This window comes from Amphimedon queenslandica, unplaced genomic scaffold (genome assembly GCF_000090795.2).
Source record: "Amphimedon queenslandica unplaced genomic scaffold, v1.1 AMPQUscaffold_13484, whole genome shotgun sequence".
Taxonomy (NCBI): domain Eukaryota; kingdom Metazoa; phylum Porifera; class Demospongiae; order Haplosclerida; family Niphatidae; genus Amphimedon; species Amphimedon queenslandica.
Window position 1 is genome coordinate 8,988 of NW_003546280.1, and position 12,006 is coordinate 20,993.

Genomic DNA, 12,006 nt, shown 5'->3' on the forward strand with positions numbered 1-12,006 from the left:
CCTCTTTGGTTTTATTTTAGTTTTAGACTCTTGCATTGTTTTAGGAAAGGAAAGAGATAGTCTAGTACTTATTTTATAATAATTATTAAGAAACATTTTTATTATTTATTATGTTCTTTGTACTTGTCACAATGATAAAAATACACTATTACTATGGTAATGTTATTGATAGTGGCTCTAATGACAATAACAGTCATACATAAGGCATTGATAGTATTACCCAACAATTTGCTGACTGGAACTAGGACACTTCAGGATATCATGTCTACTCTTTTCTGTTTTTTACTTTTACTGCTTGGCAGTTTAAGTTTCTTTCAGTGTGTCTCTTCTCAAAGTGTTGCTCCTGATGATGCTGATCCTTATTGTTCAGATATACCAATAAGAAATGTCACCTTTCCTAATGAAAGGATCCTACTGGACTCACAGAACTACAGGTCAACTCTTCTTGTTGGAGCAGAAGGAGAGAACAGGACATGGCTGACTATTGATTATGATAGAGGGGGAGTAGGTCGACCTGGTTCTGCTGAATTTGTTGATTCTGTAAGATCTATTGATTGTTATTATTATTGTTATTATCTCATGTAGTGGTATGAAGGTAATCAAGGAGTACAGTGCTTACATCGAATCAATGTTTGTGCTACCCTGATCCCTGGAGGAACATCTTCATTCCAGAGCAATTGGCTAATAACACAATACATTAACATTAGTGAATCAGGAATAAGTCAATTAAGAATCAATGTAACGTTCTCATCGAATTTGGTGTGCTCAAGCCAGCAGTGTGCCCAGCAGCAGACATTTGAAGTGCAGACATTTGAAACTAATGAACCAGATGAGATGGATAGAGGGAATATAACTTATTATTCATATGCTGGTGTTCGTCTAATACACACTGCTGCTGAGGGAGCTATAACTGACTCTGAGTCATTTGCTGTGTCTAGTTCTGGCCTGTATCTGGCTATATGGGACCAAGGATCTTGTACTGTCATTAATCGGATTGTGGTATTCTACAATGTCTGTCCTTATCAAGTATTGAATAAAGCTATCTATCCAGAGACAGTAGCTCCTCAAGGGGGCTTCGATCCAGATAAAAATGTGAATGCTACTTGCATTGATAATGCTAGTCCTACATCATCTAATAGTTTAAGTTTAAAGTGTAGGTTATTAGGAGAATGGATTGGATCAGCTTCATGTCAATGTAATGCTGGATATGAAGCTAATGGTACACTTTGTCAAGGTATATGCAGATTTTTATTCATGCTTATTTTAGTGTGCTATATAGTCATGTTAATGGCTATTAAGCCCAAAATTGATCACTTTGATCTTTACTTCGTTATCCATCAATAGTTTACTTTAGTAATGTATTTGCAACTATAAATGTTTATTTTGTCACAGCCACACAGCCACACATGTTCTTGTATACTGTGTCCATAATATTAATAATCTCTGGTATGTCTACTATAGCTTGTCAAGAAGGCACTTATAAGTCTGTCAAAGGAGACAGTGAATGTAAAAATTGTCCTAATAACAGCTACTCTGCTAGTCCTGGTTCTGTGTCCTGCCAGTGTCTGCCTGGTTATTATAGAGCACCTCATGAAGGTATCACTGTGAGCTGCACTGGTAAGTATATTGTAGTGCGAGTATAATTTTAATCAACATACAATGAAAATATTTTTTAATTTAGCTCCTCCTAGCTCACCTCAGAACTTAACAAATGCTTCAGTTACAGAGACTATTATTAGCATTTCCTGGCTTGAGCCTACTTATAATGGAGGCAGAACTGATCTTTATTATGTTATCAGCATTAACAGCTCAGTCAATGTTGTGGAGTATAGTACAGTACATACAAACTACACACTAATGGGATTAACTCCATTCACAACATATGAAATACAAGTGATGGCAAGAAATGGAGTGTCAGATCAAGACAATGCTAATGATAACAATAGAACTGTTACTATAACTGTCACTACTCATCCAACTGTTCCATCACATCCAAGGAATGTGAGACTATCAGAAGGCTCATTGTTAACATGGTCTGATCCTATGAACTTATTTGGATCTGAACTGGTTGAGTATCTTGTATTATCTAATCCTCTTAATGATACAAACAGTGCTGTAGTTAGAGTCAGACTACCTCCTACAGCTAACAGCTATGATTTGACTGATCTTAATGTTCCAAATGGGTTTCATTACATATGGGTAAGTTGGTAGGTCAAACCCTTTGAATTCTTAACTGAATAATCTAAGTGAATGCATTGTGGGACTGGCAAGGTTAAATTTCTATAAATCTAATTATTTTTTAGGTTCGGGCAGTTAGTAAAATTGGAGAGGGGGAATTTTCAACATCTGTTCTTTATAATCGAAGCAACTCATTTATGAATCCAACACTACCAACAGTAAATAATGAACCATTAATCCTCTCTGTATCATTGGGGGCACTTGCACTGATAGTATTCATAGTGTTAGTAAATGCTTTGTTGTGGATTGTGCTGGTAATTAAGAGGAAAAGAAAGCAAAAGAGAAAGAAAGAGCAAAGTGCCTACATTGATTCAACTCTTAATCCTTCATATCAAATGACCACTGCTAGGAGCCCACCCACAACAATGTTATCATCTCCTATTACTCAGGACAATGTTGCATATAATGAAATAGCTGCAATTCCTCACTTGAATTGTTTAAATCCAAATGAAAAATTTTATGAGGAAATTGATGATATTGCAGTAGACACTGCTGGTACTGCAACTGCAGCTGCTCCATCTACTACACCAACATACTGGGAAGTTTTCTAACAACTAAATTAACAACAATAATAATTAATTTTGATAGAGTAATTACATAATATACATGTAGTTTGTAGTAACATTATACGACTTGAGAATGTCTAAAATTATTTTTTCTAACTTATTGTCTATTCTGATCAAAATTGAATTTTTTAAGTTGCTCCAAAATCTGGCGAAAGACCATGTTAACTGTTGCGCAATGAATGGAGTTCAATGGTTTGTTTAGTAATTAATGTATTGAGGTTGATCTAGAGGGAGTAGAGCTTCAATAGCATGTACTATAAACTGTATTTAGTATGATAAACTAGTATAAATCACTGACAGTTTTCATTTTCTTATTGGAGTCCAATTTTGAAAGATAAATTTCAGTAAATGATGGTCTCTTTCTCTCTCAGTCTACTTGTGCTCTTATTTTATACAAATCTCTCTCAGTCAGTTGCTCCTTATGATGCTAATGAGAAGTGCTACAATTCAACTTCATCATCAAATCTAACAATATTACTGGACACAAATCATTATGATGTAATGGATCTCTTAGGAAAGAATAGTACATGGGTATCTATTAATGAAACTGTAAGTTCCTATACTATCTCTATTGTTAGCATAATTCATTTTTAGTGGAAAGAAATGAGCATGAATCAGGAATGCAGGCATAATTTGACAGTCTGTCACTCTCGCTCTCAACATTCCAATTGGCTGGTAACACAGTTTATTAACATCAGTGACAGCAGGGTTGAAAAGCTAAGCATTAATGTCACATATTCAACTAATTGTCAGACTAAGGATTGCCAACAAAGCAATAGTAGTTTCTCCATTTGGATATATGAAACTGATACGGTGGATAATGTTGACCAGAATGATACCAGTCTGTATCAATATACAGGATTAGATTTCCCTGAGGCTGACATGGATAACAGCACGACTGTTAATGCATCATTCGATATAAGCAAATCTGGATTATACTTGGCATTAGTTGATATGACAAGCTGCACAACGCTATACCGGTTAGTTATATACTATGATGATAATCTTCTAGAATGCAAGTGTTCTATCACATCATCAGAAAGTACAACATTCACTACTACTACTCAAGAGAAATCACTAGTGATTACATTTACATCAGTTTCAGGGACTAGTACAATGACTCAAATGTCAATAGACTCAACTACACAGCCTACATCATCAGTGACTAATGGTACAACTGAACCTGAGGATGACAATGTCACAACTGTTATTGCAATCACTGCTGGTTTTGTGATAGTTACAGTGATACTAATAATAATCGTGATAATAAATGTCTTTTTGAGTCTGGCAGTATTAAAGAGAAGAAAAACGCATGCTCAACAGAACGTCACATCAAAAGATGTGTTCCTCGCATCATATGATCCTTATCAAGAGCAGGCCAATGATGGTGAGGAAGAGTATGACTATGATAAAAAGGAAGGAGTTGATGATGTAAAGACATTCACAGTTGAAGAAACGGCCATTGTGGAACCAGGAGAAAACACAGAAGAGTGTGAGCATAACTAATAATAGTTTGTTAGTTTTAAATTCAAAAATTGTAGATTCTTTTTTTACTTTCCCTTCTCTCTCTTCTCTTTTTCTCTCTGAATTCCTTTTTGTTATTAATTGAGCTTCTCTTTACTCAAGTTTTGGGGATTATTACTTTAGACAAATAGTTTCAGTTTCACAATGATCATACTGATATACTAACTGAGATAAACATTGGAGAAATTGATAATACATACATACATGTACATACATGCTATCAAAGTGATCAATAATGTTATAATAAAGACGATAATAAGTGAATGGTTAGTTTACTTTACTTTCTCTGTCTCCTAAGTGCTCTCTCTGTGTCTTTATCTGCCTCCAAGTTGTGCTCTAGTATCATTTCAGGGCAACCTCCAACAGGACACTTTGCTCTGCCAGCTGGACGGGAGCGCACGTGTGCCAGTACAGCTGTAAAAAGCAACAAAATATAACCAACTATTAACAAGAGTACTCTTGCTGTTAATGTTCTTAAGCATTGTTTCCCACAGGACTTTGGCATATTGCTCATATAGCTTCTCATCAGTGGATTTTCAATGTCTAAATTTGGACCAAAGTTCCTGTACTATAGCACAGGGTCATCGGCCAAATTTCGCCAAAAATGACTAGGAGAAATCTCCATTTTAATAATTCCTCTGATGAATATACATGTTCTTATGTTGTGTAGAAAGTTTGAGCTAATTCCAATCAAATTTGGATTTTTTATAAATTTTTAAAGTTGCTCCAAAATCAGGCCAAAGTCCCTGTACTATAGTACAGGATCATCGACCAAATTTTGCCAAAAATGACTAGGAGACAATTCTCCATTTTTATAATATTTTCTGATGCATATACATGTACTTATGTTGTGTAGAAAGTTTGAGCTGATTCCAATCAAGTTTGGATTTTTTATGAATTTTAAAAGTTGCTCCAAAATCAGGCCAAAGTCCCTGTACTATAGCACAGGGTCATCGGCCAAATTTTGCCAAAAATGACTAGGAGAGAATTCTCCATTTTTATTACATTTCCTGATGCATATACATGTACTTATGTTGCGTAGAAAGTTTGAGCTGATTCCGATCAAGTTTGGATTTTTTATGAATTTTAAAAGTTGCTCCAAAATCAGACCCAAAGTTCCTGTACGATATGCCTTTCCTTACCATCTTTTGAATAAATGTGTCCACAAGTCGTATTCTTCACTGGTTTCTCTAGGTCCTTCAGTGTAATAGGACAAGTTAGAGATCGCTGAACTTGACCCATCATTAGGTCTTCATCGCCTTCCAGAGCACCTCTTTCTCCCTCTATCTCTTTCTCTGTGATCCTCTTATACTCAATCACAGCTGGATGAGTACTATTAACGGCACATTTACAAGATCATAGTGATCATAACTTCAGTCATACTTCACATTTCTGGTATCTTGAGATTTGAAGTTTTCAAGATGCCTGTCAAAAATATCGATAACAGATTCACTGTTTTCTTCCGATTCTGAATATTCTTGGAGTATATTATCGCCCTCTCCAATAACTTTTTTAATATTGTCCATTTCGTACTGGACAGCTGCAATGTTACCAAGATATTCCTCAATAGTGTCGAGTTTATCTTCAATGCTGTCTATGCCATAGTTTTCTTTTATTTCCTTTAAAATAGACGTCAATTTATCCACACAAATGCATTATTTATTAACAATTTCATTATTTTATAACCAACCACACTGATCATTGACATTGTTGTTTATCATTATTTAAAGTTTTATTTTAATTACCATAAAATCTTCAGCAGCATCAGAATAACATTTAAAGGACTTTTTAATTATTTCGTCGAAAAACCTACAATCACTGGCTGATTCCCTGAGTTCTATATCCCTGCCAAGTCTGCTGCTACTAGCAGTGCTAGTGGACGCCATGTTGAAAATGGGTGGAGCTATGTAAAAATCAAGGGCGTGGCTAGTTTAATTTTGGGGGGGCTGGGCTTGTTTGCTTTTCCTTGCAAGGTGGAGCTGAGAAGTCTTGACAAAGAAATGGACTCCAGCAGCGAGTCTTGCGGGGGAAAGGGCCAGTTTCTCTGTCTCCAGAACCTCTTTGCAGACGACGGGGAGTCCGAGAGCTCCGGGGATGACTCTGCTAGTGACAGAGAGTGGAAAGAGGCCGTGAGAGCCGCTGTGGAGACAGAGATAGAATACCAAGTCCAGCTGAGGCTAGCATTAGAGGGGAAAGGTGCAGCTAGGGAAGGAATGAAGCGACACGGAGAGGAGATAGAAGAGTCTGCAGAGATGCATGTTATGAGAGGAAAGCGTCAGCAGCCTCAGAAAGACGATCATTTAAGATCAATAACACCTGAAGCAGGTGAGGAAAAGGATCCCACTTCTAGCTTAGAAAACGATAAAGAAATACCAGAAGCTACAAGTATCAAGGTGCCAAATAACAAGCATTCCACAGTAGAAGCTGAGGAGAGAGTAAAGGAGAAGGAGGATGCCTCAAAAGTCTCACAGCAGAGACACCAATCGATATATGAATACGTTACAAGCAAATATGGTGCACCTACTGACCAGTTGCAACATTTACTGAAAGCAGGGACATACCACTGCCTATCTGAAGAAGAGAGGGTCAGAATTGGCATAGATAAGAGGGTAAAATGGCCGGTTGAATGTAACATTGCTCTCCCAACTCAGACTCATCAAAGAATTGAGAAACAATCGAAAGTACCTTTGGAGTTCTTTGAACCTCTCTTAGGAAACCAGAGACCACTTCGTAACTATACTGGGCCACGCCCTGTTGTGTATGATGGTCAGAATGGAGGCCCTATTGAAAGAAGGAAGGAAGTAGAAGAAGAAGGCAAAGTAGAGAAAGAGAAAAGAGGAGGAGGAGAGAGAGGGAGAGTGGGACTGACTTTTGAGTCAAGATTTGAAAGTGGGAATTTACGTCAAGCCATGCAAGTGTGAGTATTCATTTTACAATTACATTTTCTACATGTCAATTAGTGTTTGTGTACATGCAATGTTTCTAAATGTATCGTACTGTTTGCCTTCGTTTGGTAAACGTTTACACTTTGTTTTTTCTGTTTATCTTTTATAGTGATGAATATGAATATGACCTGGTCCTTAATACTGACTTGTACACAGAGAAGCACACACAATGGTTGGTTGATGGAACTGGTGTTGAGTTTATCTTCTATTACTTAAACAAATTTCATTAAAAAAATACTTCTCAATCACAATCCCATTATTTTAGCTTTCCACTCTGTTTTTATATATAATTTCAAACTTCATCACTTCTTTCTCTTTCACTTTCAGGTTTTATTTCAAAGTATCTGGTATGACTCCAAATGTAACTTATACCTTTAACATTATTAATTTCTTCAAAAAGGACAGCCTTTATAATCACGGTAAGCACATATGATAAAATGTATACTAATTTTACTTTGATTTAATAATCATAAATATCTAGGCATGAAGATACTGATGTATTCTGAGATTGATTCCAGTTGGCAAAGGGTTGGCTACGACATATCCTACAGGAGATTACAATCTCATTCCTCTCCTTTACTCAAGCAAGGAAACACCTACCACTACCTTTCCTGGAAAATGGTCAGTCAAATACTTTTGTTTCAATGAACTGTATAATAATAGTATATGAGTTCTTTTATCTTCATTTTGCATTCCATCATAATAGATAATTTTCTGTATGACTTAATTTACATTGTTTTTCATTCATTAATTACAGGAATTTGTTCACGATGGTGATACAGTTTATTTTAGTCACTGCTATCCATACACTTTCTCATCTCTTCTGTCATTTCTTGATCAACTGGAGGAAGACACAAAATCCAAGAAGATTTTAAAAAGACAAGTATGCAATAACAAATATTGATTCCTTCTTATTATTTTTATACTACTTCAGACCCTGTGTGAAACTCTTGCTGGGAACCCTTGCCCTCTCTTAACGATCACAGATTTTGAGAGTGAGTTAAGTATATTTTTTAAGTTTATAGTTTTTGCTTTAGATCAGGAGGAGTGCTGGGCTCAGAGAATGGGTGTGGTTTTCATGGCTCGGGTCCATCCAGGAGAGACCAATAGTTCGTGGATGATGCATGGAATACTGAAATATCTCACTTCAGATAATAAACATGCTAAAGTAAATGTTTATATTTTGCTATCATTTAAAAACAACAAAAATACATTAGTAGCTATTAAAAATTGTATTTTTATATGCAATGTCATCATAGTATTTTAATATGCAAAAATATTGTATAATTATTACAGTTGGTTTTTGTACTTTTAGTATTTGCGGAGTCATTTCGTTTTTAAGATTATTCCAATACTGAATCCTGATGGAGTTATTGTTGGCAATTACAGAACATCACTAACTGGTGTTGATCTCAATAGAATCTATAAGAATCCTGTAGAAGTACAATGAGCAAACATTGGCTTGCTATTAATCTTTTTTTCTTGCAGAAACTTTTTCCAACTGTTTACCATGCAAAGAAATTGGTCCAGTCTTTCATGGAGGAAAGAAAAGTAAGTTTAAGAATGAAGATCTTTTGCTTGTATATTACACTATAAAATTTTCTTTTTATCCTCAGATTGCACTTTATGTTGATTTGCATGGTCACAGTCGAAATCAGAACATATTTATGTATGGTTGCCACACCCCTCAATGTGACCACACCCATTTTTTACAGGAGAGAGTCGTCCCATGGCTTTTATCACAAATAGTATGTGCATGCATACATATTCAAGTTTTGCTTTACTAATTTTTTTCTAGTCAAAAGAAAAATTTTCATTCAAATCTTGTAAGTTTGCAGTTCAGCGATGCAAGGAGTCGACTGGGCGTGTTAGCTTGTGGAGAATGGGTGTGGCTAACAGCTTTACAATGGAAGCCTCGTTTTGTGGAACTAACCTGACAAGGTAATGACTTTCGAATTAATATTTAATTATTAATTTTATTGTAACAATTAGACCTACTCCTCTTCATTTTAATCAACAAGACCTCATTGACAGTGGAAGAGAACTGTGTGAGATGCTATTAAAAATGCAGCATTATCTTAAAAGTGCAAGGTATTTATAGTTTTCTGTAGTTTTGCTGCAATATGCTGCAGTCATTATTATTATTATATTTTTAAAACTATTGTAGCTATCAATATAAAGTCCACTGTCGCATAGCTGAGTATTATCTGCAGCAACTTGATCCAGAGGAAAAGACAGCTGATAGTTCTAAGGATCATGCTCTTCCTGACCTGGTGACAATTGCAGAGGAGGCCAGCGTTGAGAGAAAGAGAAGAGTGCGACAACAAATGTCTAAATGTTTGAGACTGTTTCACGGAACTTCAATGAAAGAATTAGAAAGAGAGTCTAGGTACATTAGCACCACTGTTGCATGTACATTAAAAAAACATTGAATTGATGCACATGTATATTACTTTGTTTTTATTCAGTACAAGTGGATCTGACAGTGAAGATGACGATTTTAAGTATAAAACTAAGCATAAGGTATTGATGTATTTATGCTATGTAGAAAGTTTGAGCCGATTCCAAGCTCAAATTTTTGAGTTATGGCCATTTTAAAAATGAATCAATTTTTGAAAAAATACCCAAGGGCTATAGCCTATGGTTTTTTCCAAAAAATGGTTCCGAAATCACCCCAAATTTTTATTACATTTTTTGATACATAACGATGTATTTATACTATTTAAAAAGTGTGAACTAATTCTGACAAATATTTTTTGAGTTATGGCCATAGTAATGAATTTTCAATAAGAATAATCATTAATAATTATTAGTAGATTAATTATTTATTATTATAGACTCGTCAAGTTCGCAAAAAACACAAGAGACATCAAGAGCCTCCTCCTCCTCCTCCTCCTCCCCCTCCTGTACTTAGCAACCATCATCATACAAACAGCTCACAGTTGACTTCCCCTTCTGAACCCAAACCCAAGCCTGTCAAACAGGTCAGGAAAACCGGTTTTGAAACAATTTTGTATCAATATTATTATTATTATTATTATTATTATGTAGCAAAATAAAGACAATGCTGTACAAGACAAAGAGAAAAGTGATAAAACTGGAGATGAAAAGGAAAAGGAGACCAGCAAACAGATCAACAGTGCACCACCAAGACTGCAAAGAGTATGCAATGAATTAATATTTTTGCATATCCCTGCTACATGAAACTTATAGGCTTCACATCCACTCCACAGTTGGAGGTTCATTAATAAATATGCTAATCGGTCCAATGGAGGAATACCAATGTTCTCAGAAGAGAGACAAAAAGAGAGACAAGAGAAGGTATCTTTGTCATTAGATATTTGAATGTTGCTTTGATGTTGCATGCAGGCAAGATTGAAATCGCAAAGTCTGACTACACAAAGCAGTAATAGTGAAGCAAACAAAGTATGAAAGAATTGAATGAGAGGGAGAGAGGAGAAAGATGAATATAAATTTTATTTCATATCCTTTTAGCTTCAATCAGTATTTCACTTGACAGCTAATGAGTTGTGCAGTCCAGCTGCAGTAACTGCATCAAAAGGTTCCTCTAGAGCTACGCCATCACTACCACCTATCCCTTTCACCTCAAAGAGCCACTCTCACTTTAGCTCTGCAACCTGGAGTCCTGGGACTCACTTTCCAATGATACCAATAGAGACTGGACTGAGTCGCAAAGGACAAAATCAGTATCATAACAGTAACACAGAGAGAGAAGGAGACTCGCATTATGAAGTTATCAAGAAATTAATCGAGTCTCGTCGACAAATATCCCGCCCACTCAAAATCCAAATGCCACCACATTCAGTGCAGCCTACAGGCAGTGTCAGACCTAATAAAAGACAGCCACATATTAATGGAAGTGTTCATAAAGTTCCTCCTCCTCCTCTTCCACCGTCCCTTCCTCCTAGTTTGCCTGGGCTACCACCTGAATTGACTCAGTATATTAGTGAAGTTTGGCGGAAACATGCAGTCAGTCACTTCTAGAGAAACTAGCTTACTATCCAGAAACAATTTATATCACTTATTGTATATTATATAAATGCACCTGTATTATATTCTATAGAGAACAATTTTACATACTTTATATATGAATGCATCAAAGCACATCACGTGGCGTTCTTGTCCATACTTTATAGCTTAACACACGACCAGAAAATGTAGGAAAATTAATATTGACTTAAATAATGAATCATTTTTAGCTATAGTTTAATTTCATGTTAATATGGAAAAAATTCTCCGAAAAATAAATTTGGAATTAAAAATGGGCAATGAATGCCCTCCAAAAATTTTTTTGATAAATAATTTTTCAAGTATGTTAGCACCCTTGCTATTAATGGCAGTTTTCATTAAAAATAACAATATTAGGAAAAGCTATCATGGGTTGCCCGATTTAATAACCAGAGGATATTAACATTATTATTAAGAGGCTTGGTTTACTAACATTTTTGGAATTTCACTCCGGATACTCTTAATATCCGTACAAAATGGCTACCAGTGGAGGCAAGGCTGCTGTTCGTCTCGCAATACAGAAGGAGGTATTCACTCCAGCAGAGGAGCGACTCCTTGGACTTGCTGCCGTCTCTAAACCAGGGAGGAGGAAGAAGACATCATATCTCTGCGTTTCTGGTAAGAAACAATAAGAATGATGGTGAATCTTCATTTTCTCTCATTTTTCTTTCCCTGCTACTATCCTCCTCCTTCTCTCTCTCATC

General features: G+C 35.9%; 4 protein-coding genes across 4 annotated transcripts in view; 3 read left to right on the forward strand and 1 right to left on the reverse strand.

Moving 5' to 3' along the window:
• The first annotated feature begins 1,833 nt into the window (after nucleotides 1-1,833).
• LOC109580610 (uncharacterized) lies at nucleotides 1,834-2,804 on the forward strand. Its single transcript, XM_019993980.1, has 2 exons — nucleotides 1,834-2,199; nucleotides 2,304-2,804. Exons 1-2 carry the CDS (start codon nucleotides 1,858-1,860, stop codon nucleotides 2,787-2,789), a joined length of 828 nt encoding a protein of 275 aa, XP_019849539.1. The 5' UTR covers nucleotides 1,834-1,857; the 3' UTR covers nucleotides 2,790-2,804.
• Nucleotides 2,805-4,487: 1,683 nt separating this feature from the next.
• LOC105311934 (E3 SUMO-protein ligase NSE2-like) lies at nucleotides 4,488-6,245 on the reverse strand. Its single transcript, XM_011404175.2, has 4 exons — nucleotides 6,074-6,245; nucleotides 5,712-5,947; nucleotides 5,471-5,661; nucleotides 4,488-4,742 (listed from the first exon to the last, which is right to left on the reverse strand). Exons 1-4 carry the CDS (start codon nucleotides 6,212-6,214, stop codon nucleotides 4,606-4,608), a joined length of 705 nt encoding a protein of 234 aa, XP_011402477.2. The 5' UTR covers nucleotides 6,215-6,245; the 3' UTR covers nucleotides 4,488-4,605.
• Nucleotides 6,246-6,261: 16 nt separating this feature from the next.
• Nucleotides 6,262-11,378, forward strand: LOC100633206 (cytosolic carboxypeptidase 2-like). Its single transcript, XM_003384777.2, has 19 exons — nucleotides 6,262-7,245; nucleotides 7,383-7,445; nucleotides 7,601-7,692; nucleotides 7,755-7,894; nucleotides 8,031-8,156; nucleotides 8,208-8,268; nucleotides 8,311-8,441; nucleotides 8,589-8,714; nucleotides 8,762-8,824; nucleotides 8,890-9,021; nucleotides 9,072-9,214; nucleotides 9,266-9,364; nucleotides 9,441-9,662; nucleotides 9,742-9,796; nucleotides 10,111-10,257; nucleotides 10,325-10,435; nucleotides 10,487-10,594; nucleotides 10,643-10,699; nucleotides 10,769-11,378. The coding sequence occupies exons 1-19, from the start codon at nucleotides 6,329-6,331 to the stop codon at nucleotides 11,276-11,278; spliced, it is 3,303 nt and encodes a 1,100-aa protein (XP_003384825.1). The 5' UTR covers nucleotides 6,262-6,328; the 3' UTR covers nucleotides 11,279-11,378.
• Nucleotides 11,379-11,764: 386 nt separating this feature from the next.
• The window catches only part of LOC100633335 (exocyst complex component 1-like), a 6,857-nt gene continuing 6,615 nt past the window's right edge, over nucleotides 11,765-12,006 (forward strand). The window contains exon 1 of the mRNA XM_019993981.1: nucleotides 11,765-11,923. Within this exon, the coding sequence (XP_019849540.1) occupies nucleotides 11,779-11,923 (145 nt within the window). The 5' untranslated portion in view covers nucleotides 11,765-11,778. The remainder of the gene's footprint in view (nucleotides 11,924-12,006) is intronic.

Excerpts from the sequence above, each read along its gene's own strand:
- LOC100633206 (XM_003384777.2), top strand. The coding sequence starts at position 6,329 with ATGGACTCCAGCAGCGAGTCTTGCGGGGGAAAGGGCCAGTTTCTCTGT. Across the intron at positions 7,246-7,382 it reads TTACGTCAAGCCATGCAAGT|TGATGAATATGAATATGACC; the intron begins GTGAGTATTCAT and ends TATCTTTTATAG. Across the intron at positions 8,715-8,761 it reads TCTATAAGAATCCTGTAGAA|AAACTTTTTCCAACTGTTTA; the intron begins GTACAATGAGCA and ends TTTTTCTTGCAG.
- LOC105311934 (XM_011404175.2), bottom strand. The coding sequence starts at position 6,214 with ATGGCGTCCACTAGCACTGCTAGTAGCAGCAGACTTGGCAGGGATATA. Across the intron at positions 5,662-5,711 it reads CAAGATACCAGAAATGTGAA|TACTCATCCAGCTGTGATTG; the intron begins GTATGACTGAAG and ends TGCCGTTAATAG. Across the intron at positions 4,743-5,470 it reads ACACATTTATTCAAAAGATG|CTGTACTGGCACACGTGCGC; the intron begins GTAAGGAAAGGC and ends TGCTTTTTACAG.
- LOC109580610 (XM_019993980.1), top strand. The coding sequence starts at position 1,858 with ATGGGATTAACTCCATTCACAACATATGAAATACAAGTGATGGCAAGA. Across the intron at positions 2,200-2,303 it reads ATGGGTTTCATTACATATGG|GTTCGGGCAGTTAGTAAAAT; the intron begins GTAAGTTGGTAG and ends ATTATTTTTTAG.